Source organism: Coturnix japonica, chromosome 14 (assembly GCF_001577835.2).
Source record: "Coturnix japonica isolate 7356 chromosome 14, Coturnix japonica 2.1, whole genome shotgun sequence".
NCBI lineage: Eukaryota > Metazoa > Chordata > Aves > Galliformes > Phasianidae > Coturnix > Coturnix japonica.
Window position 1 is genome coordinate 10796550 of NC_029529.1, and position 25162 is coordinate 10821711.

The window sequence follows — 25162 nt, forward strand, 5'->3', positions numbered from 1 at the left end:
GCATCTGAAAGAGATACCTGATAGAGAACCAGATGTCTTCTGCTGGAAAAAAAATAATAGGATTGTTTTTTTTTAAAGAAAACAACAAACCTAAAAGCTCTGAATTTGTTAATTATGTTGAGCAGGTGCAGGAGGTGATGGGAGGATGCTGCCTTGTTACTTTCTCAGCTGTATGGGAGCTGCAGGACTGCCTCCCAACCCAGTGAGTTTCAAATAAGCCAAGTGCAGGAGAAGTAAAACCATTGCTGAGATGCTCAATATTTGAGTGTAAAACGTTGTCTGAGTAGAGGGAAAATGCACTTTGCTTGAAGATATAAATGCACTCCTGTGCTAGGTGAGCTATTTCAGCCTGGCAGCCTGCAGGTGGGACTGGGAGATGTGGGGAGATGTGAAAGCAAGATATTGCTTATCCATAGCTCAGCAGCGCCTGTTCAGCCTCCCGGCTCCAAGGGAAGGACTCAGGCTGGGCTGTAGAGTAAAAATAGCTCAGCAGGCAGTCGGCAAAGTCGAAGCATCCGTCTCACTGTCGCTGGCTGTGCAAGCTGGCAGAGGATGTGCCTGCCGGTACCACGTCCCCCAAGCACCACCTAGTGGCTGTGCCACCTGAGGCTGCCCGGCACGGGCTGCAGGCAGCAGGGACCTGCATAGGGCACAGCCCTGGGCAGGAGTGGAGGCTGGTCCTCCTGGCTCCTCATGTTTGTGTGCAGCAGGCCCAGAAGTGCCAGGTGAGGGGCTGACTTGTGCCCAGTGCAGCTGCACTGAGCTCCTGGTTGTCTGGGGGGAGCCAACTTCCCAGAGCTTGGTGAAACAGATGAGCTGAGACAGGGCACAGTGAGACAGTGCATCCCTCCCCTTCCCTTAGCCCACCCTGACCTCAGTCCTTGAGCAGAACAATGTGGGTACCAGCCCTAAAAGCCTCCAAAGTATCGAGTGTGTGGCTGTGTTATCATAACCTGCTCATAATCATTTAACTCAGCATTATGGGTTTAGGCTGCACATACTCTGTCTTGTTCCTAAACCAGCTGTGCAGAGATGGGGTTTTACAGGCTGCAGTGTTGTCACTGGAGATGAAAGGTGCTCCTGAAGGTTTTAAAAGCAGTCTGTGAGAAGTGGGCTGTCTCCTGTGGGAATGGGTATCACGTCAGCCTGAGCTCCAGATCTGCAGAGTGACCTGCTGTCATCTGAGTCACTGTAACAGTGCTGCTGTGCTGTGGGATCAGCCTTGTTCCGAGGTGTTTGCACAACAGCCCGTTTCTGATCCCTGCCACATGGTGAGGCGGGTCTGAACAACTTCTGAAGTAGGTTCATATTGCAGAGAGAGGGGAATGTAAAGAGAAAACATTTGCAGTTCTCTGCCATGTTCCGCACCTGATTCATCTGCTGGGACTCGTTCTGTTGCATGCTTTTGCTCTGGGCAGCCCTGCTCTGCTCCTACCAGCTCTGAGCTCACCATGCTGCTCGGAGGGCTGGGCAGCAGCGTGGCCCCCTGGAGGAGCTGCTGGCAGAGGGCACAGCAGGCGCCCACATCTTCGGTGCTTTCAAAGGCTGCCATTGTCCTTGGCTGAGTTCTGAACCCCCAGGTGTGACGTGGGGAGGAAGTCTGTTATTTGCTTTCTCGCACTGTGGTTGGCAGCTGAGACTTTGAAGCTGAATAGCAAGTGATGGATGGGGACATCCGACAGGCAGAGCTGGTGGGAGGCAGTGTTTTCCAGCAGATGCACTTATCTGGCAGGGCAGAGATACCACACGCTGCAAATGATTCTCTGCTCCAAAGGAAGAAAAGAGAGCGGGATTAAAGCACTTGCATGGAATCCTACTTATGTAATTTTTAACAAATAAGAAGCCTGTTTTCCAATGAAGAAACTTCATAAATATTTGAGTTTATGTTGGAGCATAAAATCGTTTGTCAGCATCAAAACTGTGGCTGTCAGCACGGAGGAGTTTTATTCTTCCTGGCACAGCTGTAAGAGCCACTAACAGCAGCGTGTCCGAGGCTGCTGTGGGCCACGAGAGCAAGCAGGCAGTTACAGCCATTTCTTTATCTGCGTGGAGGGTTTGGCTGCAGTGTCAGTGGCTACAGGAAGGTGCCACAGCCTGGGGCAGGGCTCCAAAGAAGGGAACATCTCTCTATGTTGAACATATTCACAACATGGCTGGCCAAAGCCAAGGGTGACCCATCCGTGTGTTGGTAACAGTCGTGCTGTGAGCAGGAAGACCCCACAGACTTCTTCTGCCACCTTGCTGTCATTATAATTGTCCTCTTGTTTCTTGCAGGAAGAAGAAGGCGAGGATGCAGATCTCTCTTCTGGTCCTTCAGTCCTCAGCCACAAGATGCCTTCCGCCCAACCTTTTCATCACTTTGCCCCTCGCTACTCCGAGATGGGCTGTGCTGGGATGCAGATGAGAGATGCACATGAAGAAAACCCAGAAAGCATCCTGGATGAACACGTGCAACGTGTGATGAAAACACCAGGCTGTCAGTCTCCAGGCCCCGGCCGCCATTCGCCCAAGCCACGGTCTCCAGAAAGTGGCCACTTAGGGAAGCTGTCAGGGACACTTGGAACGATTCCTCCAGGGCATGGCAAACACACAACGAAATCAGGAATGAAACTGGATGCAGCTAACTTATACCACCATAAACATGTCTACCACCACATCCATCACCACAGCATGATGAAACCAAAAGAGCAAATTGAGGCCGAGGCCACTCAGAGAGTGCAGAACAGCTTTGCTTGGAATGTAGATTCACATAACTATGCAACAAAGTCAAGAAACTACTCTGAAAACTTGGGCATGGCCCCTGTCCCCATGGACTCTTTAGGCTACAGGTGAGTAGGGCAGCAGGGTGGCTGGGCCATATTTTCTTACAGGACGTGGCTTAAGGGCCTCCCACTGCGCTTCCTTTCAGAAATGAATATGCTTCCTAACAGCACTTAAAATCTCTGTGACCTGGTGATGAAATCCTCTAACCAGGATTTTTACTGGCCTTGGCTATAAAGTAGCACTTCTGCTCCTTAAAGCAGCAGAGGTGCTGGGGCTTCCCTGTGCTTTGGGAGGTGATAAAAGTAGGGCTGTGTCTCGGGATCTGGGTAACAGAAACCAGGTTCTTAAGCTGTTTATGAGAGAACAAAAAGGTTCATCTTTTTGCAAGGCCTGTTTTATTCACCAGAAGGTTTCCTTTCTCTTCCTGGCTAAGCAGTGGATGTTCTGGTGCTGCTGTGGCCTGCTATCCCAAGGGGACATTCTCCCTGACAGGGGCTTCTTTAGATGCAGTTCAGGATTCAGCTGGCTTTCTGGGCTGCAGTGCACACTGCTCATGTTCAGTTTTGCAATGACCACCCAATTCCTCCATCTTCTATCTGTGTGCTGAATGGAGAGGGTGAAGCTCATTCTCTGCAGCAGCAGGTTTTGCTAGTCCTGTGTTTGCATTACTGCAAAGGTGAGGCTCAGGGCTACCTTGAATAATGAATGCTGATTGTAAGTGTGGAGAAACTGCAGTGCAGAGCTCATTAGCTCCTTGAGGTGTGTTGTCTGGGAGCAGTGTACTGGGGGTAGGATATTTAGTGAAGACAGGCAGCCAGATCAATGTGTAGGAGCAACTTTATGGGGTGGGAGAAGGGAGGCAGAGCGCAGGGGCAGCTGAAGCAAACTGCTTTCCAGGTGGGGAAGAAGGGCCCCCACGTCTGCCCAGCTTCCATAGGAAAAGGGCTAAGATATGGCTGGGTTGGTTCTACAGAGCATGCCATGCTGGATCAACCCAGAGCCCCATCTAAGTACAGAGCTCCTCTCTAGCACTGTCTGCAACACATGCTTAAAGGAAATGTCAGAGGGTGCATTCAGAGCTGTCCTTTCTTTAGCACAAACTCCCAGTTCCTGATTCTCCCCAGGGTAGGAGCCTCGTAAGAGAAGAGTTCACATCTGAACAGTCTTGTTCTTTTTTCTGTCAGTGCTAATGAGCATACAGAAGTAAAGCAGGTGGGTGATCAGGATGCGGGGGTGGCCGGTAAAACTGCTGGCTATGGCAATGACAGGCCAGCACTGTGCAGCCCCATGAGCATGTAGGTGCCTGGCTGCACTGCTGGGCAAATGGGCAGCACGTTGCCAAGGAGGGATGGGATAATTGTAGTGATGTGCTATAGCCATAAACATAGCCAGGGCCTTTCCATAACTGCCTGGTTTCAATCTAGCTGTAGTCTGATGGGACTGTATTACCCAGGTTGGTGACAGCCTGCAGAAGGCATTATAAATGTTTAAGTACAACATGAAGCCTCAGTTCAAGTGGTGGTGAGAAACAAGTGCTTGGCATGGCAGAACGGCAGGAGGGGGTTTGGGGTGCTAGTGAACCTGTAAGCAAGTGTGAGGATGGCACAGGAAGGGCTCTGAGTAAGAGCAGTGATCTGACACGGAGAGGCAGCCAATGGATTGCAGCACCAGGCTGATCCTCGTGCTCTGAGCCTGTTAATCATGTTGGAGCAGAGAACTGAGGGTTGAACACAATCCTTTATGTGGCAGGAGATCTGCTGGGCTTTTTTGCTGCATTGCCGTGGCTTGTTTGCCAGATGCATTCCCTGTTTTGCATGTGGGACAGGGAGCCTGATGTGCCTCAGGCTAACCAACCTTGCCCTGAGCCTTAGCCATGGCACAGTTGGTTGAGCTGTAGTAGAACCAAGCAGACCCTGGCAGGGCTGAATGTGTCCAAGAGAGACGTGTCCATCCTCTGCCACTGTCTGTGGAGGTTTGGCTTAGGCAAAGCGCTAATGTCTCAAGCTTTGTTCTTGCAGTGGGAAAGCAAGTCTGCTCTCAAAAAGAAATATTAAGAAGACCGATTCAGGGAAAAGTGATGGTGCCAACTATGAGATGCCAGGATCTCCTGAAGACGTGGAGAGAAACCAGAAGATCCTTCAGTGGATCATAGAAGGAGAGAAGGAGATCAGCAGGCATAAGAAAACAAACCATGGGTAAGGGCTGGTAGAGTGAGGAGTCTTCATGCTGTCCTATTGTATCCCCTGCGTAAGGCACATATAGGCTGTGCAGTGGTCTGCCTTGTTCCTGGAGGTCTTGGGAAGACAAGCATCCACCAGGCACAAGGGTTAAGGTCCTTTGGAGACTGAGGATTGCTTGGGAGCTTTAAGCATAAAATTCATTTACTTTCCTGAAGAATGAATTGTGGTGGTGGGAGGAGGTTGAAGCCTCAGAGGAATCTCACAAATTGCTGCTGTGGGTACAGAATGGATAATGAGGCACACAGTAGGCAGTATTTTTGCTTTAGGCACTTTCTGTACATAAACAGCTGTCAGTTGTGCAAAGTGTTGATAGAAATGTAGGTCCTGCTGCACTGAAGCCATTGGTCCAGAGTTAGCAGTTTAAGAGGGCTCAGGTAAGGAGAACTGGGTTGCCCAGCGTTTGGGCTTGTTGAGAGCATCCTCTGGACAGTTTTTTGCCTTGTTTCACAATAGTAGCTGAGATAAGTTGCTCTGCAGGCAGCTGGGGCCGTGCCAGAGCCATGGGCAGTGCCGCAGGGGCTGGCAAGGATGAGCACAGTGCTGCAACATCCACTGCCCATCAGTGGCTCACAGCCTGGCAGTGCACATCAGGGCGTCTTCTGGCGGATCCTGCTGAACAAATTTGATCCATCATTGAGCTGCCTTCTGCTGGGTTTGTTTCTATTGTGCATTTCATGGTATCATCTGGACGTGCACGTGTGCAGAGTGACTCAGCAGCCTGTGTAAAACCTTTGTATTTGTGTGTAGCTCTTCAGGTGCTAAGAAGCAGCTGTCCCACGACATGGTCCGACCCCTCTCCATTGAGCGGCCTGTTGCAGTGCATCCGTGGGTCAGTGCCCAGCTCCGGAACGTCGTCCAGCCTTCACATCCTTTCATCCAAGATCCTACCATGCCACCCAACCCAGCACCCAACCCACTCACCCAGTTGGAAGAAGCTCGCAGGAGGTTGGAGGAGGAGGAAAAGAGAGCTGGAAAACTCCCACTGAAACAAAGGTATGGCCATGGGGTCTGAGTATGCATGGGAGAAAAGGGGGGAGGCTGCTCTGTGACTGGGGAGCCATGGGAGGTGCTGTGCTCCAGTTTCCAGCACTAACTGAGTGGAGGCACCTGCAGAGAGGTCAGGGAAGCCTCCTCATTCTCTCTGACATGGCTTCTGACAGGCAAATGCCACAAGCTGCCTTAAGGCCTGGGCTTGAGTTTTGTGGATTGGAAGTCTGGAAATGTTCTGAATGAGCCTGGGCAGGTGGAGCCTGTTTAGAAATAGCATGAGAGGGAAGAGCGCTCTTTGTAGAACTAGTCAGCGTCCGGTTTGCTGTACTCACCTCATCTTCACCAGCACACTCGTGGTTCGTTCACACACTGGTTGCAGAGTTCTTGGTTGGTGCAGTGGCAAAATTCAGCAGAATGCAGCAAAATTAAGTGCAGAAGAATATGTATGTGCTCTTTATCTACATCTCATTCAATCTTCCAGCAAAGGAAGCTTGTGGCAGCTCAGGGGGAGCGCTGCACACTGCTGCAGCAGTATTGTTCTCTGCATGCCTGTATCCAAGTCACTGCAGCTTCCTGTGACTCAGCTCAATGCCTGTTGCAGAGCTAATTCTTCTGCTCCCGTATTATCTTTCAGGGAGGATTAGTTGCAAGGCACACAGAGCTCTCAGATGAAAAACATTTTGGAAGTGCTTGATAATTACTGTTAAGAACTAAAAGCACTTTGACCATTAAAAACCTTTCACAATGGGAATTGCTTGTAGTCACTTCATTGCTTTATAGCTGTGTTCTGAAAACTCTAAACTTTGGAGTCTGACATTCAGAAACATGAGTGTAATTTAAAGAACAAGCTCCTCTAATTGCTGAGCTGCAATTATTTGTGCTTGCAGTGGTCATGTAGCAGACTTCTGCATATTTATATCAGAGCATTGATTGGAAGCTAAATAATTAGAGGGCTCTCCCACGTCGGCTTGGGCCAGGCTTATTTGATCTAACTTTCACTTGGTGTAATTGGATAAGGTTTATTTGTGGAGTCATTTATAGTCATATTAAATTCATACACCTTCCCAAGAAACGTCTAGGTGCAGATGCACACTTGGGAAACACCAGCCTGGGCTTTATGCATGTGTCTTGAATACTCTAATAACAACTTGGCAGCTTTTGTAGAAACCCCATGGCGTTGTGGTATGTGCCCTTCAGACCAGCAGGAGAACAGGCTGAGCCACGCTGGGCCGTTCTGCTTTCACACTTGTGCTGCCTCCTCACAGTGTTTGAGGCTGGGCCATTGATCTTTGGGAGCCTATGCAAGCTGAAGTGTCCAGTGCTGGCTGACCTGACCTCTTGTGCCCATTGTGTTGGTGGAGAGCCTTGTCCCGGTGGTTGCTTGCCTGTGCAGTCAGTTTTTGAGCCATTTTCTGTAGCTCACTGTCACAGTGCACATACGTTTCCAGCTGGAAGAAGTAATTAGTAGCAGCTCTGCAGAGAAGAGATTTTCGTAAGCAGCAAAAGAATTTTCTAGTCTCTCCAGCAAAAATGTTAGCGTGAGCTTGGTTTGGAATTAGTTTGATTGGGCCAGGCCTGGAAGAGGAGCAGAGCTGGATGCTGGGACACCTCCTGAGGTAACATCTGCTGGCTGTATTTCAGGCTTTCCACAGCTCTTTGGCCCCAGGGCTGGGATGGAGCAAACCTCCCCTGTGCTGGGCATGGCAGCATCACAGCTGGGCTGTGTCTGTGCTCTGACACAGGCTGAGTTAGTGCTGGTCATAGAACCATAGAATCACAGCATGGTTGGGTTGGAAGAGACCTTACAGCCCCCCCCCCAGTCCCACCCCTGCCATGATCTGGCTGCCTCCCCAGCTCAAGGCTCCTTGGGCAGGGTAAGGTGCAGTAAGGCAGTCAGCACTGCATTTATCTTGCTGGGTAACATTTCCTGCTTGTGACAAACTTTGCAAAGGGAGCTGAGGCCAGAAGAAGGAACAGAGAGTTAATTGTGTGTGTTCATGGAGAGGGTACACTGCAGACCCAGGGGATGGGTGCAGATGGAGGCTCCAATGAGGCAGGGTTCAGGCGTGCTGTGATGGAGCAGCACACTCAGCAGGGGCCCATCTGGGTTAGAAGTGGCCTCGGGAGGTTTCTGTGCGATGATGGCAGCAGAGATGGTTGTGTTGTCATGTTCTCAGGGGAGGAATGTCTGGAAAACTGTGTTGTCAATGATTCCTTATTCATCATCCCTGCTTCAGTTTGCTAGAGATCTGGGGACGTGTGTGTATTCTGTGATGCTTTAAAGGGTGATGTTCCTTCCTGCAAGGAGGCACCAAACCTTTGGCTCTTGTCCCATCACTGGTGGCCTCCTGGGGTCCTGTCAGAAAGAACCAGGCGGCTCTTTCTCCCTCACATGCTTTCCAGAAGCCACACGGTCCCCACAGCCCCTTTCTGAGCCTGGGGAAGAGGAGCACAGCAGCCAGTCTGAGGTGGCTGCAAAGCAGCTTTTCAGGCACAAATTACACAGTGGGAGGAGGAAGGCTCCCAGCCATTGGCACAATCCTGCTCTGGCTTTATCATGGCAGAGCTGGGGAGCTCGAGGTGTTGGTTGTGACAGTCCTGCCTGCCCCCCCAGTGACCAAGGAGCTGCCCTCCAGCAGCCTAAGCACCATGCTGCATGCACAGCGTGTGTCATTGCATCCCCACCAGCCTCCGTGCCAGCTCCCCTGGGCACCAGCAGCTCTCTCATAGTCATGACTCGTTTCCAGCAGCATTAAGAGAAGCTGAGGGACTCTGAGGTTTTCCAAACCCCTTCAATTAACTCCTGGCTCACAGGATACACAGAATTTGCCTGAATTTATGACCCGTTTTTCCTTTAAACACATGATTTTATTTTTTATTTTTTCCAGAGGATGATTCAATTCCTTAATGTTTTTCTGCCTAAAGGGCATCCTGTGCTTTGATACAGGGATGGCTTCTAAGAGCTGTGCTGGCACAAGGAGCTCCATCACCTCTTGGGATGCTGCAGTTTCTCCAATGGTCTCCAGAGCAGAGCAGGCACCAGGAGCATTATGAGCTGAACTTTAGACCTCTCATGGCTTTAGAAAGAGGTGACAGAGTTCTCCCTGGTCTTGGTTTGCAGTGCCAATGTTATTGTGGACGTGCCATTACAAAGGTGCTGTGACTGTATTTAAAGGTTGAGGTCACAGCCATTTCCAACACTGCCATTAGCTCATGTGCTTGGCGTATTCTGCTCTTATAGCAACTTTCCAGTCCTATAAATACAAAATCATCCTTTTTTTTTTCTCCTTTTTTTTCCCTTTTACCCCGTGTGCCTTTTAAATGATTTTAAAGCTGCCAAATCTGTTTTATGTGATTCTGAAAGAGAAGGCTGCCTCTGGCTGAGACCACACATGCCAAGCAACGCATTTGTGTAGGCTGCTCAAATGTTTGTGCAGCATTTACAGCGCCCCAGATGAAAGGCTCCACACAAGTGCAAAGTGCCCTTATTTTGATTGTTGCTACTTTTGTCTGACTCTGAAAATGAGGCGAGGACTGGACACTTTCAATCTGGTGATGGCACCAAGTAGCAAATGCCAGTGTGTGGGCTGGAGGGAAGGAGCAGACCGACATCCCGACAGGCAGGAAGGTGTGAGAGGTTCCAGGTCTGCTCACTGGAGGTTTGAGGATGGTGTCTGCCTTCCAAAATCCAGCCTGCAGCCCAGCCAGGCCTTGCATGATGGAGCAAGACAGGATGGGGTGAGCAGCAAAGCACACAGGGTTTGGCACATCCCAGAGCTGCACATGAGAACTCCAAATGCTTCACAAAGGGAGTTGCTAGCTGATATGGATGGCACTTTCTTCTCCTTGTCTATGATATGAAGGCTTCTCCTGCAGACTGAGCCCTGGGAGCCATCACCGAAGCACTGCTTGTACTGAGGTCCAGGTAGCAAGCCTTGAAGCCTGAAGCCCAAGCACAGTGGTGCACACCGGTGGTGACACTGGTTGGCTGCAGTGGGTGTGTGATGCTCTGCCTTGCTCTGCCTAAACCAATTGCTCTCAGAGTTCAGTGCTGCAGGAAAGCCACTTCAAAGCCTGTCCCTGGGATGGGTTTCTGCAGCATGAAGGGGCTGAGCTGGAACCTGTGCCCTGTTCCTCCTATCTATGAGCTGGCCTCCATCCAGCCTTTCTAAGTGCTGTTCACCAGCCTGAGTGCACAGATGTATGCCAAGAAAGGTGGTCAGAGTAAAAGATGTTTCCTGAGGGCCCTGAGTGTTACTTTGGCACCTCCATACAGAAAGGCTCCAGTTCTCTGCAGATAAATGAAGGTCTGGACCTGCATCCCCTGCCTGGGCAGCCCCTCACCCCAACCAGCACCCAGTGCTGCCGATGATGCTGAGTCTGTGCCAAGCACCATAGGCCGATACTCAGGACATTGCTTGTGATTTTGTACAACAGGTTGAAGCCCCAGAAGAGACCAGGCAGCGGAGCATCCCAGCCATGTGAGAACATCGTGGTCGCTTATTACTTCTGTGGAGAGCCCATCCCATATCGCACCCTCGTCAAAGGGCGCGTGGTGACACTGGGACAGTTCAAGGAGCTGCTGACCAAGAAAGGGAACTACAGGTAAGGGCTGTTTGCCACTTGCAGTGTGGTGCCAGCAGACTGTCAGCACCCCCTGGCAGCTGCTACCACCAGGATGTTGATCCTGTCAAGGCAAAGGAGGTAGGTCAGGGGAGCTACTGGGGTTCTCAGCAGCCTTGCAGGGTTGTGGCAGCATCTGGTTGCCAGTGGACATTCCTTTCACTTAGAAAAGTAAGTCCCAAAGTGAGCCAGGAATGTGCTTTTTAAATAAGGGTAGAACTCAGACTTGCATCTGGAGTCCTACCTCCAGAAATATCCTGCATCACAGTTTGCTTCTCAACATGCCTGCTTGCATTCTGACTACCCTCACTAGGAGAGGGCAGGGGTGGATGCCAGCCTCCATGTCTGCTGGGGCTGCTCCCATTCATCATGAGCTCACAGCCACAGCTGCCCCCCATGTTTGGGTATCACTGTGATGTCCCACGTGGCCCTTAACCCCTCTGTGTCCCCGTGTTCCTTCCCTTTCAGGTATTACTTTAAGAAAGTGAGTGATGAGTTTGACTGCGGTGTGGTCTTCGAGGAGGTGCGGGAGGACGACACCATCCTGCCCATCTTCGAAGAGAAGATCATTGGGAAGGTGGAGAAGATCGATTAGGCTCCAAGGCTGCAGGAAAGGACTGTGAAAGACTCTGGGACTGGAGGAGAAGGTCTGGGGCAGACGCTGGCGGTGCTACTCCAGGAGGTGCTGGGCGAGCCCACGGTGCAGCCCACTCTGTGCCAGGACCTGGGCAAGCTCTGTTGTGCCATGGGAAGTCGTTTCACCCCCACAAACCTGCCAGTGGGAGCCTGGGCTCCCTCTCCATACGGAATATAAGTGTAATGTAGCATTGTACAGTGCATTAGAAAGTGTAAAATGAACTTGTTTACTAAAGCTGCATATTTTTGATATATTGTAATAAAAGGAAAATATTTCCAATGTCACAGTGCTCTTATGTAAATGTAAAAACACGCAGGTACTGCAGAACGCACCCAAAGTGTACAGCCATCCATCAGACTCCGTGTGGTCCTCGCTTTCACAGCCCCCCTTCCCTGCCCCCTCAGTGTGGATGGCTCTGAGCAATGCTGGGCTGGGGTGCACCCAGCCGACAAGCTGCTGTCCCTGCTGCTGTGGAAGTCACTGCTGCACTCCAGAGTGGCCCCCACTGAAGATTATTGAGCCACTCTGAACGAGTTGAGCTCTCGCCTCCCTGGCAGTCGCAGCTATTGGACCTGGTAGGGGTGGTTTTCCTCCTGAGCTTTCTTGTGACCAAGTGAATCCCCAAGGGAAAGGGAGGGTGGGTGCCAGTTCTTGGTGCTGCAGGCTTCCTGTGGTGCCTTCCACCAGGGCAGGGCTGTGGGCCACCAGTGAGGGTCAGCTGCTGCTCAGCACTGCGGGGCTGGACACTGGCATCCCATGCCCTGTGCTTGTCCCCCACATGTGCCTGCTCTTGGGGCAGACGTTCCCTCCTGGAGGTTGCTGCAGCCCCAATGAAGGGCTGGCAGCTGTGTGCAGACCCCAGTGCCAAGGCTGGGCTTTGCTCAGGGGTGTTGCCTTAGGAGAGGGGTAGTTCAGGGAGGAAACCAATGAGACACTTCCAGTCTGAGGACAGAAACCATCGTGTTATGAATCCGGTGTCTTCTGTCAGGTTCTGTCTCTGGGGAAGCAGTGTGAGGGGTCTGAAGCCAGCAGCAAAGGAGTTGAGGGGCTGTTGTACAGCCAGGTCCCCCAAATGCTGCAGTCACTGTAAGGGGCAACTACTGGGGTGCAGATGGGTCTGATCTCAGCTCCACCTGCCCTCAGCCCTGCCCTTCCCACCAGCCCAGGCTGTGCTCTGTGCCCCAGCAGCCGCAGCCCTGCACCAGCCATTGGGCAAACCCTGTGCCCGCAGCTCCAGCTCCTCGGGGGTCCCACATCAGCACTCACCCTGCCTGCCCACATGCCCCATTGCTCACTGCTGTTGCAGCACTGGGGCACAACCCGGCTGCCTGCAGGCGGTTCGCAGTAGCTGGGTGACAACTCAGCCTCTTGTACAGCGTCACGTGCCTTTAAACACGGTTCTGTGACTTGCCTACCACTATGTGAAGTCCAGCAAAATCTGCAATCGTTTTCAACCAGGGAACAGTGTTACGAGCGTCTTTTCCTCCCTCTTTTTTAAGTTCTGCTGGTGTTGTGTCTGGTGAGGTTGTTGCCATGCCTGGGATTTCCGTCTCCCCCTTATTTTTCTCAGGGGGTTCCCTGTAAATATGTACATTTGCTGAGCGCAGCATCCTCCAGCGGCCGTGCAGCCCTGCTGGTGTCTCCTGTGCATCCTCATGTGCTGACTTGTACAATGATCTTTTCAAAGGTACTTGGATAAAATGAAATAAAGCCCCACATCCCGGTGCCTTCTGGTTTCTTCCTTCCCCGCGGAGCAGACGTGGGAGTGGGTTGAGAATGGGAGCAGACAGAAGGGCTCTGCTTTGACCCAGGGCCATGGGCACACAAATGGGGCTGCCCACAGGGTGGGCATGGGGGTCCCAGAGCCATTGCTTATGGCTGGAGAGCAGCAGCTCAGGGGGGAGGGGATGGTGCTGGGGACTGAGACTGTGAGCCAGGCATTGGAAAGGCTCCAGAGGGCTCTTTAGAGCCCAATTTGGGGCTACTCCTGCCTTTCCAGGGTGTGAAAGCAGCTGCTGGGACTGGAGCCCTGGGGCAGCTCTGCATTATTGCAGCCCAGGTGTGAGGCAGGAGGCCTTGGGGCCATGAAGCTGAAAGCCTTCTGTGGTTCCTTCATCCCCGAAACCCTGACAGCCCCATGCCTGGGGCAGCACAAGGGCCAACCTGGGCTGCCTGCAGCACTCTGACACTGCAGGGACAGAAGGACGAGAATCACAGCGTGCCCAGGGCTGTGTTGGGTCCAGCATCACAGGAAGGCAAAGGCAGCACCCCCTCCATGGGAATGCTCAGTGCCATGGGTGCCTGAGGCCAAGCTGACCATGGGACCGACTGCCCTGCACACCCCAGTGGGCTCAACCCCCATCGAGGCACCCACCAGCTGCACTGTGTCCCCAGGAGGCCAAGCAGGCAGCATTCAGTGCCATGTGCCCCATGACATGGCTGTCAGCTGCATCCCACAGACACAGACAGAGCCCGCATCATTTCCAGGGTCATTTATAATGCCCACTGCAGCAGGACAGGACTCACAGCTCCTCCCGGGCTTCGGCTGTGCCAGATGAGCTCGGTGACTCTGTGCTGTTCTCTGGGGCCATGGACACCTGCAGAAGGTGATGGTGAGGCAGGGATGGACGTGTCCTGTCTCCATCCCACGTGTCCTGCAGGGTCTGTGCCCTGGGTGGCAGCCCCTGCCCAGGGATGGGGCACCTCTCTCACCGTGGGTGGCTCCTCCGGCAGCTTCCCTCCATTCTCCAGGAACTTGGAGAAGGTCTCCACGTCTCGAGCACTCCGATATTCAACCATCTGGAGCCGGGGGACAGGAGGAGGACACAGGGTGACATCTGAGCCTGACCTTCCCCAGGTGCTGGCAGTGCCAGGGATTCCCCACACCTGTCCCTGCCCACCTTCCTGCCCGGCCCAGCAGGGAAGTAGTGCAGTGTTGGGTATCCGCTGATGGTGATGTTCTCCAGCTCGTTGGCTGTGGCATCCATCTCAGCAATGACAATGTCCTCGTGGTCCTTGTAGCGCTCGCCCAGCTCCTCCCAGGCAGCCGCCATCTCCTGGCAGTGGGTGCACCACGGAGCATCTGTGTGACGGGCACAGGGCTGGAGGTCACAGCCAGGCTGGGGGCACCGGGGGTAGGCGAGGGGTGGGGATGCAGGAGAGGTCATGGAGAGGGGCTCAGCCCCACGATGCAGCTCAGGAACAGGACTTCAGCACTTACAGAACTTCACAAAGACGTTCTTGGTCTCATCAAATGCCACCTGCTCAAAGGTCTTCCCCACCAGCACTTTAACGGGCCGCGTGTTCCAGTCCTCGGGGGGCTCTGCACTCAGCAGCTGGGGCTGTGGGGACAGCAGGGATGTCCTGCTGGGACCTGTTTGGGGCCAGGTTCAGATCCAGGCTCCCATCTGCTCACCTTCACCTTCCCGTCCAGCACTGCCCGCACAAAGTCGCGTATGGCCGTGGCTGAGAAGGCGTCTGCCTCCATGCGGTACTTGCGGTTGTTCTCCATCTTGATGAGGCGCAGTGTGGGCGCATCACTGGGATTCAGACCAAAGAAGTGCAAAACAGAGGCACCGTACCCGTCCACATCCACCACCACGAAGAGCACCTGGAGGGGGAGATGGGCAGTGCTGAGGCTGTGGTCCCCCAGGTCCCATCCTTGCTTGCCATGGGATCACCTCACCTCACCCCGGAAGGCGCTGGCGGCCGCACGGAACTCATCCCGCAGTGCCTGCTGCTCGGCTACAGAGGTGTTGAGGAAGAGCAGCATGTGGTTGGGGATCTTGGCCCCAAAGATCTGTCCGGAGGTCTGTAAGGGAGGAGGAGGGTGAGAGGCTGGGCACCCTGCAGCCACACCAGGGCTGGGGAGGGCAGCAGCCGAACCTCATTCAAGAAGTCCATCACCAACTGCAGGCTGTGCACGCGGAGCAGCCGCGTCATCTCGGCCACATTCAGGCCCTGCTCCGGGTCCACGGGGAAATCCGTCCTCTCCTCATCGAACTGCCAGGTGTGGGACAGTGAGCACCAGGCCCCGCCGCAGCCCCACCACCCCAACCCCACTCACCTTCTTGAAGAGGCAGACGGTGTCGGCCGACAGCCCGTACGCCTTGAACAGCTCATCCGCCTCGGCCACTCCGAACACCACCTCCACCACCTCCTCAGCCACCTCATAGAACGCCCGCGCCGCCGCACTGTGCAGGTCCTGCATGGTTCCACCATCAGCACCGCCATTCCAACAGCACAGCACAGCCCTGCCCGGCCCCAGCCCACCTTGAAGAAGCCCACGGCCGCGATGTCCTGCGCTCTGATGAAGGCGGCAGCGGTGTCGGCATCATGCAGCAGCGTGGCGCTGGGCCCGGCCCGGCGCTGCATCCACAGCACCATGCCCTCGGCGTCCATGCGGCCTGAGCACGGAGCGGGGTTGCCACTGCCACTACGGCCATCACAGCCACCACCCCAATGCGTGCCACCACCACCCCTGGGCACATCACCACCAGCACCTGCTGCTGTCAGGATGCCATCACCCCTTCACCATCACCCTCCCACCCACCCCATGCCCCCGCAGTGCCCCCGCGCAGCCCTACCGCTGTAGGCCACAGGGTGGGTGCGATTGCCGTCACGGAACAGTTTGAGCGTGGGGAAGGCCTGGATGTGGAACTCAGAGCTCAGGTTTGTCTGCGTCACGGCGTCCACCTTGCCCAGCCGCGCCACCTCCGATCCGTTCCTCAGCAATGCGGCCGCACGGGCGAACTCAGGGGCCAGGCGGCGACAGTGCCCACACCACGGAGCGTCTGTGCAGGGCCCGGGGTCAGCACAGCACGGCCAAGGGGGGTGTCCCCAACCCTGGGGTGTCCCCAGCCCAGAGGTGAGGCTGAGGGCACCTAATGGCACATGTGAGCCGCCATGACCCATGTCTCATATCCTTCTGCCATAAGGTTCGCATCCCTGCTGTGCACCCCACCCTAGGACCCTGCCCTCCCTCCCTGCTCCACCTCTCAAGCCCAGAACCCCTCTGCCGACCCCTGTCCTTCAGGCCCTCACGTTGCATCTCACACCCCCCAGCCCTGCTCTGCCCCCCACCTTCCCCACGGGCACTCACAGAACTCCACCAGCAGCAGCCGGTGCTCGCGCAGGGCACGGGCGAAGTTGTGCTCATGGAGCACCAGGACACCATCCTCCTCCTCCAGCTCATCCGACAGCACCTCATCCTCTTCATCCCCCTCCTCCTCTTCGGTCGCCATCACCTCCCCATCCTCCTCCCCACCCTCAGCCCCCCACACCCGCCCCAGCCAGGCCAGTGACAGCAGTAGCACCCACAGCACCGCGCCGCCCCGCATGGCGCCGTCCCACTGCCAAAGCCTTCGCAAGGGGAGAGGGGCAGATAAGGGCAGTGGGGCGGGAGGTGCTGGGCCGTGGGAGCTCGTGGCCCTCCGCTACTGGCTGCCAGCACAGAGATAAGGCAGGGAGCAGGTGGCGGATTTCCAGACACACGTCCCCACAGCGGGACAGGGCCAGGGGACACGGACACGGCATAAGAGACACGTCTGTAGGGTTTAATGGCGATGGAGGAGCGGAGCCCGCGGCTGGGCTCAGCTCATTGCAGTGCACAGCGATGGAGGTGCCGCGAGGACGAGTCGGGCGTCGGTATCAAAAAAAAACGGCGATTAAAAATAACTTTGGTTGCCAAGACCACGACCGCGGGCGCCCGCTTTGCTAAGGGACCCCCCCACCTTCCCATCGGTGGGGCGGCGCGGGCGGCAAGGGGTCCCCGGGCGGCAGGGGGGGGATCCCCGCAATGGTGGGACCTGGGGGGGTCTCAGTCCTCCCAGCCCTTCCGTATGCACAGCCCCCACTCCCAGGCCAGGTGCTCCGTCTTGTCGTCGTCAGTGACCAGCGAGCGCACGCGGTAGGAGCCACGCGCCAGCCGACCCCGCGGCACCTCCTCGGCCGGTGTCACCACCTCGTACTCCTCAGCCCTCGGCGCGTAGCTGCCCACCATGAAGACATCACGGTCCACTGGGTGAGAGGGTGAGAGGGGTTTGGGTGAGCAGGGCGGGGGGTTCTGCCCCATCCCACCCCTGACCCCACTCACCCGGCCGGCCACAGCGATATGTCAGGTGCCGACACTTCAGCCCGCAGACGATCTCCCTGTTCACCTGCGGGGCACAAAGGGGCTGTGAGCGGCTGCGCATGGTGGGCTGGGAGGGACACCCACCCTACAGCCACCACAACGCACTGCCATGCGGATCCTGATGGGCACTGAGCAGGGCCAAGGGTGGCACGTGGCCTGGTGGTGGCAGTGATGCAGTGTGGGTCCTCAGGTGGACAGGGACCCCCAGAGAGGCACAGAGCCCTCAGGTGGATGTCAGGTGCCCACGGAGCAGGGCCTTACCTTGAAGGACACCTTCACCCTGTAGTCCACCCCCTCCTTCAGCACGAAGGGACGGCTCTGCAGCACCTCCAGGTCTCCTGTGGGGGGCAGATGGCCCCGTCAGCATGGCACCCATCAGCATGGCACCCATCCTCCTCCTCTTCCTCCTCCTCCCTTCCGCCACCGAGGACCCGCAGCACTCACCTGTCAGGTCCATGGTGATGGGCCCCGGCGCCTGCTCACACATCAGGGTCAGCTTTGTCACCTGCACGTTGGGCACGTTGGCATCTGGAGACAAGTGATGCAACGTGGCCCTTACCCATGGGGTTGGCACCTCAGGCCACAGAGCAGGAGGGTTGGGGGCTCCTGGGGAGGATGACCATGTGCCCCAATGGGCCGCACAGAGCAGCCAGAGGACAATGGGCTCCGTGCAACAGGGAACCTCAGCTCAGCCCAAACCCTTTGTGGATGAGCCCATGTTAAAAGCCCCGTGGCACAGCTCAGCCCACCAAGGCACAAGGGCAGCCCCTGGCTGTGGGGGGGGCTCAGCGCTGACATCCCCCCCGCGGCCGCTCGCTCCATCTCTGCCATCCCAATGAATTCCCCGGTCCCTCGTAACCGTTCCTATGGCAACTGCAGCGGTGATCCTGTAACCACAGCAACCGGGGTCCCCGGGCAGCGTTACCCACAGCAGGGGATGCCGGGGTCTCCCTGCATTGGGGTGGGCGCAGGCAGCGCCCGCGGGTGACGCATTAGGGCCATGCCCTCCCCATGGGGATGCCTCAGGGATGGGGACAGCGCTGCTCCCTGCGCCTGCTGAGGCTGCATCGCCTGGTGTGACGTGTCGGGGTGTTGTGTGTGTGGGGTACCCAGCCCCAGCCTTACCCACGGCCACGGGGATGTTGCCCAGCAGCGTCTGCTTGTACTTCTGCAGGCTCTCATCCCCCGGGTCCAGCTCCTGGATCTCCCTCAGGCTTTTCTTCTCCGGCGTCTTGTACGCCAGGGCCACGTCGGCATCTTCCTCCTCCTCCTCCAGCGACAGCATCACCCCCTCCTTGTCAGCCATGATGTCTGCGGGTCACAGGCAGTGGCAGCGCGGGGACACCCCGGGGAGCCCCATACCCCGGAGATACACCAGCACTGCCGGGCTGGGGGAGATGAGCTCAAATGGATGGGGGTGATGGTCCCCAAGCTGCCATGCTGCAGCCGTGCTGCCCCCCTGCTCGGGGCCGTGGTGATGCCACCGGGCTGCGTGTCCCCAGGGCCCGGTGGCAGAACGGAGCCCAGAGGCGGCGCCGCCGGCTGCATTAACGCACAGCCGTGCAGCGAGATGAGCCGTGGTGCTGCGTGGTGCGGCTCGGGGTGCGTTTGCAGCCCGCAGCGCCCTTCGTGCACGGTCACCGTGGGGGGGGGGCATCCCCACCGCCGGCTGCAGGCACGGCCACAAAGCCACGGGGTGATGGTCCGATGTTGGGCGCACACAGGGCGGGGGACACGAGGGCCCATCCACCGCATCGTGCCCGACTCCAGGAGCCCACGCTACACGCGGGGCCCCGCACATCACCCCGGGCACGTCTCCAAGCCCCAGCAGAAGGCAGCGGCCCCACACATCGCGGTACCGCACCGGGATGCAGCGCCGGGTGCTGACCGGGATGGGCGCTGCGGGGCTCCCCGTGCTCTGCCCCACCTGTTGTTGTCGCTGCGGGGTCGATGCTCGGCCCGCTCCGTTACCCCCCCCCCAACCCTCTCCGAGCTCCCGGCGCTGCCCCCCGCCCTCCCGGCCGCCCCTCGGCCGCTCACCTCGGTAGCACAACGTCAGCCACAGCAGCTCCAGCAGCTGCCCGCCGGCCTCGCACACGTCCAGGCCGAGCATGGCCGGGCCGCGCCGGGCCCCCGGGGGGGGGGGGGGGGGGCTGTGCAGGGGGAGAGGGGTCCCGCGGCTCCGCTCCCGGTGCCCGCTGCTCTCCCCGCTGCTCTCGGCGCGGCCCGGCGGGGCGGCGGTGGTTCCCGCAGACGCGGCGGCTCCGCTGCCCGCCCCCGCCCGCCCCCGCCCCTCGTTGCCGGGCGGCTCCAGCCCCGCTCATGGGCGGTGTGACTGCAGTGAGCTCATCCGCCGCCCGCACCGCGCCTGTCCGCACTGCCCGCACCGCGTGCTCTGCCCGCAGCCACCCGCACATCGTTAACCGAGCGGCAACGGGAGATCGGGGCGTATCCTGAACCGCCGGAGCTCGGCCCCGTGTCCTCAGCGCACCCGGAGCTCAGCCCGAACCCCGAGACTCCTGCCCTGAATGCAACACACAGCGCGCACAGCCCGTGTGCATCTGTACACACACCCCATACACACCCCGTGTACCTCCTGCTTACACACAGCCCGCATATCCCCAACAGCCCTGAGTACATACACCCCGCACACACCCCGCACACAGCCCATACACACAGCCCATACACACAGCCCATACACCTCCTGCACACACACACCCCGCACACCCCGTCGCTCCCCGCCCGCCGCCCCTCGATGCGCTCCGGGCCCCGACGGCCGCTCCCGGCCCCGCACAGCCCCTTATTGCCCCCCATTGCCCCCTATTGCCCCCCACTGCCCCCCATTGCCCCTTATTGCCCCTTATTGCCCCACATTGCCCCGCACAGCCCCGGGGGGCACCGTGCGGGCAGCGGAGCCGCTGCAGCCGCGAGGGGGAGCGCGGGGCGGACGGTCGGGGCGGGGCGGGGCGGGGTCGGGGCCGGGTAAAGCCGCAGCCCCGGGCTGAGCGGTGCGGTGCGGTGCGGTGCGGGACGAGCACCCGCTATGACCATCGGAGGTCCCCGCGGCTGCGGGCAGCCCCGCCTGCAGATGCCGTGCCTGGGCAAGGTGAGCCGGCACCGGGCGTGTGCGGGGCAGGGAGCGGGACAGGGGAACCGCACCGACCGTCGGGGTCCGCGGGGAAGAAGTGAGGCTGCCCCGGCCCGGAGCCAGCTCTGCCGGTCGTCCCCGCTCCCCGCGCCCCCTCTCTCTCCGCCGTGGCTCTGAGCGCTGCCGGTGCCCCGCAGATGGAGCGGATGATCGTCAGCATGCAGGACCCGGACATGGGCATCAAGATGAGGAACCAGAGGCTGCTCATCACCGTCATCCCCCATGCCATGACAGGTGGGATGTCGGGTCCGGGGCGACGCGAGGGTGGGGAGGGGAGCGGTGCCACCCGCACGGGTCTGAACGGTGCACGGGGACGGTCCTCGGGTGGCACAGCACAGCGGGCAGCTCCCGGCAATCAGAAATGGGCTCAGAACCGCAGCTGGGAGCGATAGAACCGCAGCTGGGAGCGATGCTGCGCCGGCCGGGCGCTCCCTGGGGCTGGGGGCTCTGCCCCGTAACCCCTCGTGCCCCCTGGCACCGCATCGCATCCCAGCGCTGCCACGATCCGCAGGGAACGACATCGTGGAGTGGCTCATCCAGAAGTTCGGCATCTCGGAGGAGGGTGAGTTGAGTGCCCGGGGCGGGGTGGGGGTGTCCCGGTGGGTCACGGAGCCGCCCAGCAGCCCCCGCTGCCCCCACCCAGAGTCGCTGCACCTCGGTAACCTGATCGTGAGGCACGGCTACATCTACCCGCTCCGGGACCCCCGCAGCCTGGTGCTGCGAGCCGATGAGTCGCCGTACCGCTTCCAGGTGGGTGCTCACGATCCCGTTACCGACCCCACAGCACCGCGGTGCCGCTCAGCCCGGCCCATCTCCCCACAGACCCCGTACTTCTGGACCAGCACCAAGTGGCCGGCCACTGAGCTGGACTATGGTAGGTGCCCACCAGCTGAGACCCCACAGTGGGTCCCTGCCCCGCTGAACGGCTCCATCCCTCTGCAGCCATTTACCTGGCCAAGAAGAACATCCGCAAGCAGGGCGACCTGATTGAGCACGAGAAGGTGAGCGGTGCCTGTGATGAGCTGTGGGGCCTCAGCTCACCTAGTGTGGGGGTGCAATAAGGGTGCTGCTCCCGTGCTGGAACAGCAATAGGACTCAGGGCAGGGTAAGGGTGCGGGTGCCACGCTGTGCCCACCGGGCTGCTGCCCCCCAGGACAACTACAACCTCCTGCACAAGAGGATCAACCACACGTGGGACTTCGTGGTCATGCAGGCGCGGGAGCAGCTACGGTGAGTGTGAGGACACAATGGGGATGGCAATGGGATGGCAATGGGATGGCAATGGGACCCAAGGTGCCTGCCAACCCCACAACCTCTTCTGCATGGACAGGGCAGCCAAGCAACGGCGGAAGGGTGACCGCATTGTCATCGACTGCCAGGAGCAGGCGTACTGGCTCGTCAACCGGCCCCCGGTGAGGACAGGCTGAGAGGGACACAGTCCCTGCTGGCAGTGCTGCTGGGTGGATGTTCATTGAGGGTCCCCCAACACGTTGCTCTCATTGCAGCCAGGAGCTCCCAACGTGCTGGAGCAGGGCCCCGAGCGCAGGAACTGCCACACAACCCGTGTGCAGCTGGTGAGCAGGGCTGAGCCCTGTTAGCCCATCTAAAGTCCTTGTGTCCCATTGCCCCCACCGCCATGACTGAGCAGGGAGGGCTGTGCCGGTGCTCTAATCCCTGCAGCTGCCCCATTCTGTGCACTGTGGCACCCCAGGCCCCGCAGCCACCAGCCCTCCTTCCTAACTGCTGTTTTCTCTTCTCTCCTCCATGTGCCGTGTCATCTGCCCACGTAAGTGTCACCAGCCCGGGGCTGCAGGGGGCAGGAGGTCGGGTTTATGCTGGGTCTTTTCAGTGGGGTGAAGGCTCAAGGGAAACACAGAGAACCCCTGAGCCCTCACCCAGCCCTGCACATCTCTTCCAGGCCAAGAACATGGACTACTACAAGCGGGAGGTGAGTGGGGTGTGGGGCAGCTGTGGGGCTGCTGCAGAGCACAGAGCCCTCACCTGTGCCCATGGCTGTCCCAGATCGAGTACTGCAGGAAGGCCATGGCCAGGACCAGGGTGAAATCCTCCATCTGCCTCGAAGGGTGAGCTCCATTCTACAGCAGGCTGGCAGCCCCTCTCAGCATGTGCCTGATGGTGATGGGCAGAGCTGAGGCCATTGCAGAGCCCACAAGTGCACCCCCTCCCCGTGCTGGCCGTCTGAGCCATGGTGAGCAGTGGGATCATTCCCCGCAGGTACCTCAAGTTCAACGAGCAGTACGTGCCCCACGACCCCATCATGTCGGGCTGCCTACCCAGCAACCCCTGGATCACTGACGACACCACCTACTGGGCTATGAATGCCCCCACGTAAGGACCCCTGGGGGCCACCAGCCCCGGGATGGGTGCAGGGAGAGGACAGAGGCAGCCCTGCAGTGGGGGGTGCCTGCAGCCCCCAGCCCTTCCCACGTGCTGCCCATAGGGTGACGACCCCCACGAAGCTGCGGGTGGAACGTTGGGGCTTCAACTTCAGTGAGCTCCTGATGGACCCGCTGGGCCGCACACAGCTCCTCGAGTTCCTCAAGAAGGAGTTTAGTGGTGAGTGAGCCTGATTTGCTCCATGCTGGGCAGCTCTGCCTCACTGTAGGGCCCAGCTGGGAACTGGGGAGTGTTATCCCATGGGTGGTGTCCAGCATCGTGTCCTCTCCAGCACCACATCCCCATTCCAACACCATATCCCTTCTCCAGCACAACCTCCCCATCCTAGTGCCGGGTCCCTCTCTGAACACCATGTCCCTTCCCCAACACCATGTCCCCATCCCAACACTGTGTCCCCATCCCAACACCACTCTATCCCCTTCCTCAGCTGAGAATCTGAGCTTCTGGGAGGCGTGTGAGGAGCTGCGCTATGGGGAGCAGTCCCGTATCAATGAGATTGTGGACTCCATCTACCAGTGAGTGCCATGCGGTGGCAGGGCCAGGTCCTTGGGTCCAGCCCTCCATCCCAGTGTGAGGCTGGGCCATGCTGGGTGCTGGTCACTGGGTCTGATCCCCAGGCAGTTCCTGGCACCTGGAGCCACGCGCTGGGTGAACATTGACAGCAAAACCATGGAGCGGACACTGGAGGGCATCAAGACGCCCCACCGCTACGTGATGGACGACGCACAGATGCACATCTACATGCTGATGAAGAAGGTGGGTACGGGGTGGGCAGTGCTGGGACACAGCCTGGGGCTGATGCTCCGCTCCCCCAGGACTCCTACCCGCGCTTCCTCAAGTCGGAGCTCTACAGGAACCTGCTGGCTGAGGCCGTCATCCCTCCGGAAACCAAGAAGCGGTGAGGGCAGCGCTGGGACCCCGCGGTGCTGAGGGTCCCCGCGGTGCTGAGGGTCCCCGCGGTGCTGAGGGTCCCCGCAGTGCTGAGGGTCCCCGCGGTGCTGAGGGTCCCTGCAGTGCTCAGCCCCGCTCTGCCTGCAGGGTGTTCCCCTTCATGCGCAAGCAGCGACACTCCAGCCCCAGCCCAGCCCTGCTCCTGCCCACGGGGGACACTGAGGCCAAAGGCGAGGAGAAGAGCAGGAGTCCTGCAGCCGTGCCCGAGGAGGAGAGCTGAGCCCTGCACAGCACCCAGCCCGCAGCAGCACTGATGGAGAGAAGCCATACAACCCCAGCAGACCCCACTCACTGCACCCAGCTCCTTCCTACCCCAGAGGGAGCTGGAACCCGGCCTGACCCATGGGACCAACACAAGACACACAGAAATAAAGGATCCCAGGGGGAAAGAGCTGTGGATCTCATGGTGTTGAGCATCCCTGCATACACCCTCAGCAGCTGCATGTATCCCCCATGTGCAGCAGGCACCTGGAACTGGGCTGGGTGCAGTGGGATGGCAACAAGTGAGGGTTGCAGAGGCCCCATGGGCTGGCAGGGCAGGCAGGGATGGTGGCTGGCAGCTGAGCTGCTCTGCCTGTCCACCAGCCGTTAATCTGAGCAGAGCCCGAGGATCTCACGCAGGATTATTCTCTTTCCCAGAGCTGAGCCCCAGCTGTGGGGGATTAATAGCGGCCGTTACATAAACATGAGGGGGGCTCGTGCCCTCTGGCACTCGGCCTCGGAGCTGAGCACAACCGCAGGGCAGCACAGGGTCATCCCCAGCCCATGAAGGACCAAGGGGGGGCAGCCTGCACCGTGACTACTAAGAGCTGTGCAGATGTGCAGGATGACAAACCCTTCCCTGCTGCAGATGTCAGAAGCCCCATCACAAAGTGGCTGCTCACAGCTCAGCTCGGTGCTGGGGAAGCTGCAGGAGCCTCGGTGGTGGGATGGAGCCTGGGACCTCAGTGCTGGCAGCCACGGGGCGGTGACAGATGGTGCCACGCTCCAGGAGACACTGTGAGCTGCACGGCTTCCTCTGGCTTGATCCAAATCCAAGCCCTGGAGAGAGATTTTCATGCTGATGGACTGCAGCAGGAATCTGGGGTGTAAAAGCAGGTCAGCGAGTCCCAGGCAGGGGGAAGGGACAGCCCAGCTCCGTTACCTAACTGCTTTTGTAAGGTCCAGCATCCACACTGCTGTAGCAGGAGAGCTGGGGGTCTGCAGTGCCAGCACAGAGGGGCACATTTGCAAAGACCCCCCCACAAAGCAGCTGTAAG

General features: G+C 58.2%; 4 protein-coding genes across 8 annotated transcripts in view; 2 read left to right on the forward strand and 2 right to left on the reverse strand.

Moving 5' to 3' along the window:
- AXIN1 (axin 1) overlaps positions 1-11537 on the forward strand; it is a 63840-nt gene extending 52303 nt beyond the window's left edge. For 4 of the 5 annotated variants that reach the window (XM_032447558.1, XM_032447557.1, XM_015877354.2 and 1 more), the window contains 5 exons: positions 2275-2828; positions 4782-4958; positions 5751-5996; positions 10431-10598; positions 11085-11537. In XM_032447558.1, the coding sequence (XP_032303449.1) occupies positions 2275-2828; positions 4782-4958; positions 5751-5996; positions 10431-10598; positions 11085-11211 (1272 nt within the window). In that variant the 3' untranslated portion in view covers positions 11212-11537. The remainder of the gene's footprint in view (positions 1-2274; positions 2829-4781; positions 4959-5750; positions 5997-10430; positions 10599-11084) is intronic. The other variant, XM_015877355.2, reaches the window with a different exon arrangement.
- A 14-nt stretch (positions 11538-11551) lies between these two features.
- Positions 11552-16677, reverse strand: PDIA2 (protein disulfide isomerase family A member 2). The gene is made up of 11 exons (XM_015877447.2): positions 16355-16677; positions 15840-16046; positions 15526-15659; positions 15320-15457; positions 15139-15255; positions 14939-15064; positions 14669-14863; positions 14474-14594; positions 14154-14335; positions 13966-14052; positions 11552-13850 (listed from the first exon to the last, which is right to left on the reverse strand). Exons 1-11 carry the CDS (start codon positions 16590-16592, stop codon positions 13776-13778), a joined length of 1620 nt encoding a protein of 539 aa, XP_015732933.1. The 5' UTR covers positions 16593-16677; the 3' UTR covers positions 11552-13775.
- A 110-nt stretch (positions 16678-16787) lies between these two features.
- ARHGDIG (Rho GDP dissociation inhibitor gamma) lies at positions 16788-19635 on the reverse strand. Its single transcript, XM_015877446.2, has 6 exons — positions 19427-19635; positions 18512-18697; positions 17831-17914; positions 17648-17724; positions 17348-17411; positions 16788-17271 (listed from the first exon to the last, which is right to left on the reverse strand). The coding sequence occupies exons 1-6, from the start codon at positions 19497-19499 to the stop codon at positions 17072-17074; spliced, it is 684 nt and encodes a 227-aa protein (XP_015732932.1). The 5' UTR covers positions 19500-19635; the 3' UTR covers positions 16788-17071.
- Positions 19636-20363: 728 nt separating this feature from the next.
- RGS11 (regulator of G protein signaling 11) lies at positions 20364-24302 on the forward strand. The gene is made up of 17 exons (XM_015877358.2): positions 20364-20492; positions 20672-20768; positions 21046-21096; positions 21178-21284; positions 21357-21408; positions 21477-21535; positions 21688-21764; positions 21865-21946; positions 22040-22108; positions 22459-22482; positions 22557-22618; positions 22770-22883; positions 22996-23111; positions 23380-23467; positions 23570-23708; positions 23768-23850; positions 23991-24302. The coding sequence occupies exons 1-17, from the start codon at positions 20430-20432 to the stop codon at positions 24121-24123; spliced, it is 1416 nt and encodes a 471-aa protein (XP_015732844.1). The 5' UTR covers positions 20364-20429; the 3' UTR covers positions 24124-24302.
- The last annotated feature ends 860 nt before the right edge of the window (positions 24303-25162 follow it).

What these genes read in the sequence shown, in the direction of transcription:
- PDIA2 (XM_015877447.2), bottom strand. Translation starts at nt 16,592, where the DNA reads ATGCGGGGCGGCGCGGTGCTGTGGGTGCTACTGCTGTCACTGGCCTGG. An exon ending in TGCTGGACGGGAAGGTGAAG is followed by an intron (nt 14,595 to 14,668) that starts GTGAGCAGATGG and finishes CTGTCCCCACAG; the next exon opens with CCCCAGCTGCTGAGTGCAGA. An exon ending in GAACGTCTTTGTGAAGTTCT is followed by an intron (nt 14,336 to 14,473) that starts GTAAGTGCTGAA and finishes CCCGTCACACAG; the next exon opens with ATGCTCCGTGGTGCACCCAC.
- ARHGDIG (XM_015877446.2), bottom strand. Translation starts at nt 19,499, where the DNA reads ATGCTCGGCCTGGACGTGTGCGAGGCCGGCGGGCAGCTGCTGGAGCTG. An exon ending in GCTGACGTTGTGCTACCGAG is followed by an intron (nt 18,698 to 19,426) that starts GTGAGCGGCCGA and finishes TGTGACCCGCAG; the next exon opens with ACATCATGGCTGACAAGGAG. An exon ending in GGGTGAAGGTGTCCTTCAAG is followed by an intron (nt 17,412 to 17,647) that starts GTAAGGCCCTGC and finishes TGTGCCCCGCAG; the next exon opens with GTGAACAGGGAGATCGTCTG.
- RGS11 (XM_015877358.2), top strand. Translation starts at nt 20,430, where the DNA reads ATGACCATCGGAGGTCCCCGCGGCTGCGGGCAGCCCCGCCTGCAGATG. An exon ending in AGATGCCGTGCCTGGGCAAG is followed by an intron (nt 20,493 to 20,671) that starts GTGAGCCGGCAC and finishes GGTGCCCCGCAG; the next exon opens with ATGGAGCGGATGATCGTCAG. An exon ending in ATTGTGGACTCCATCTACCA is followed by an intron (nt 23,468 to 23,569) that starts GTGAGTGCCATG and finishes TCTGATCCCCAG; the next exon opens with GCAGTTCCTGGCACCTGGAG.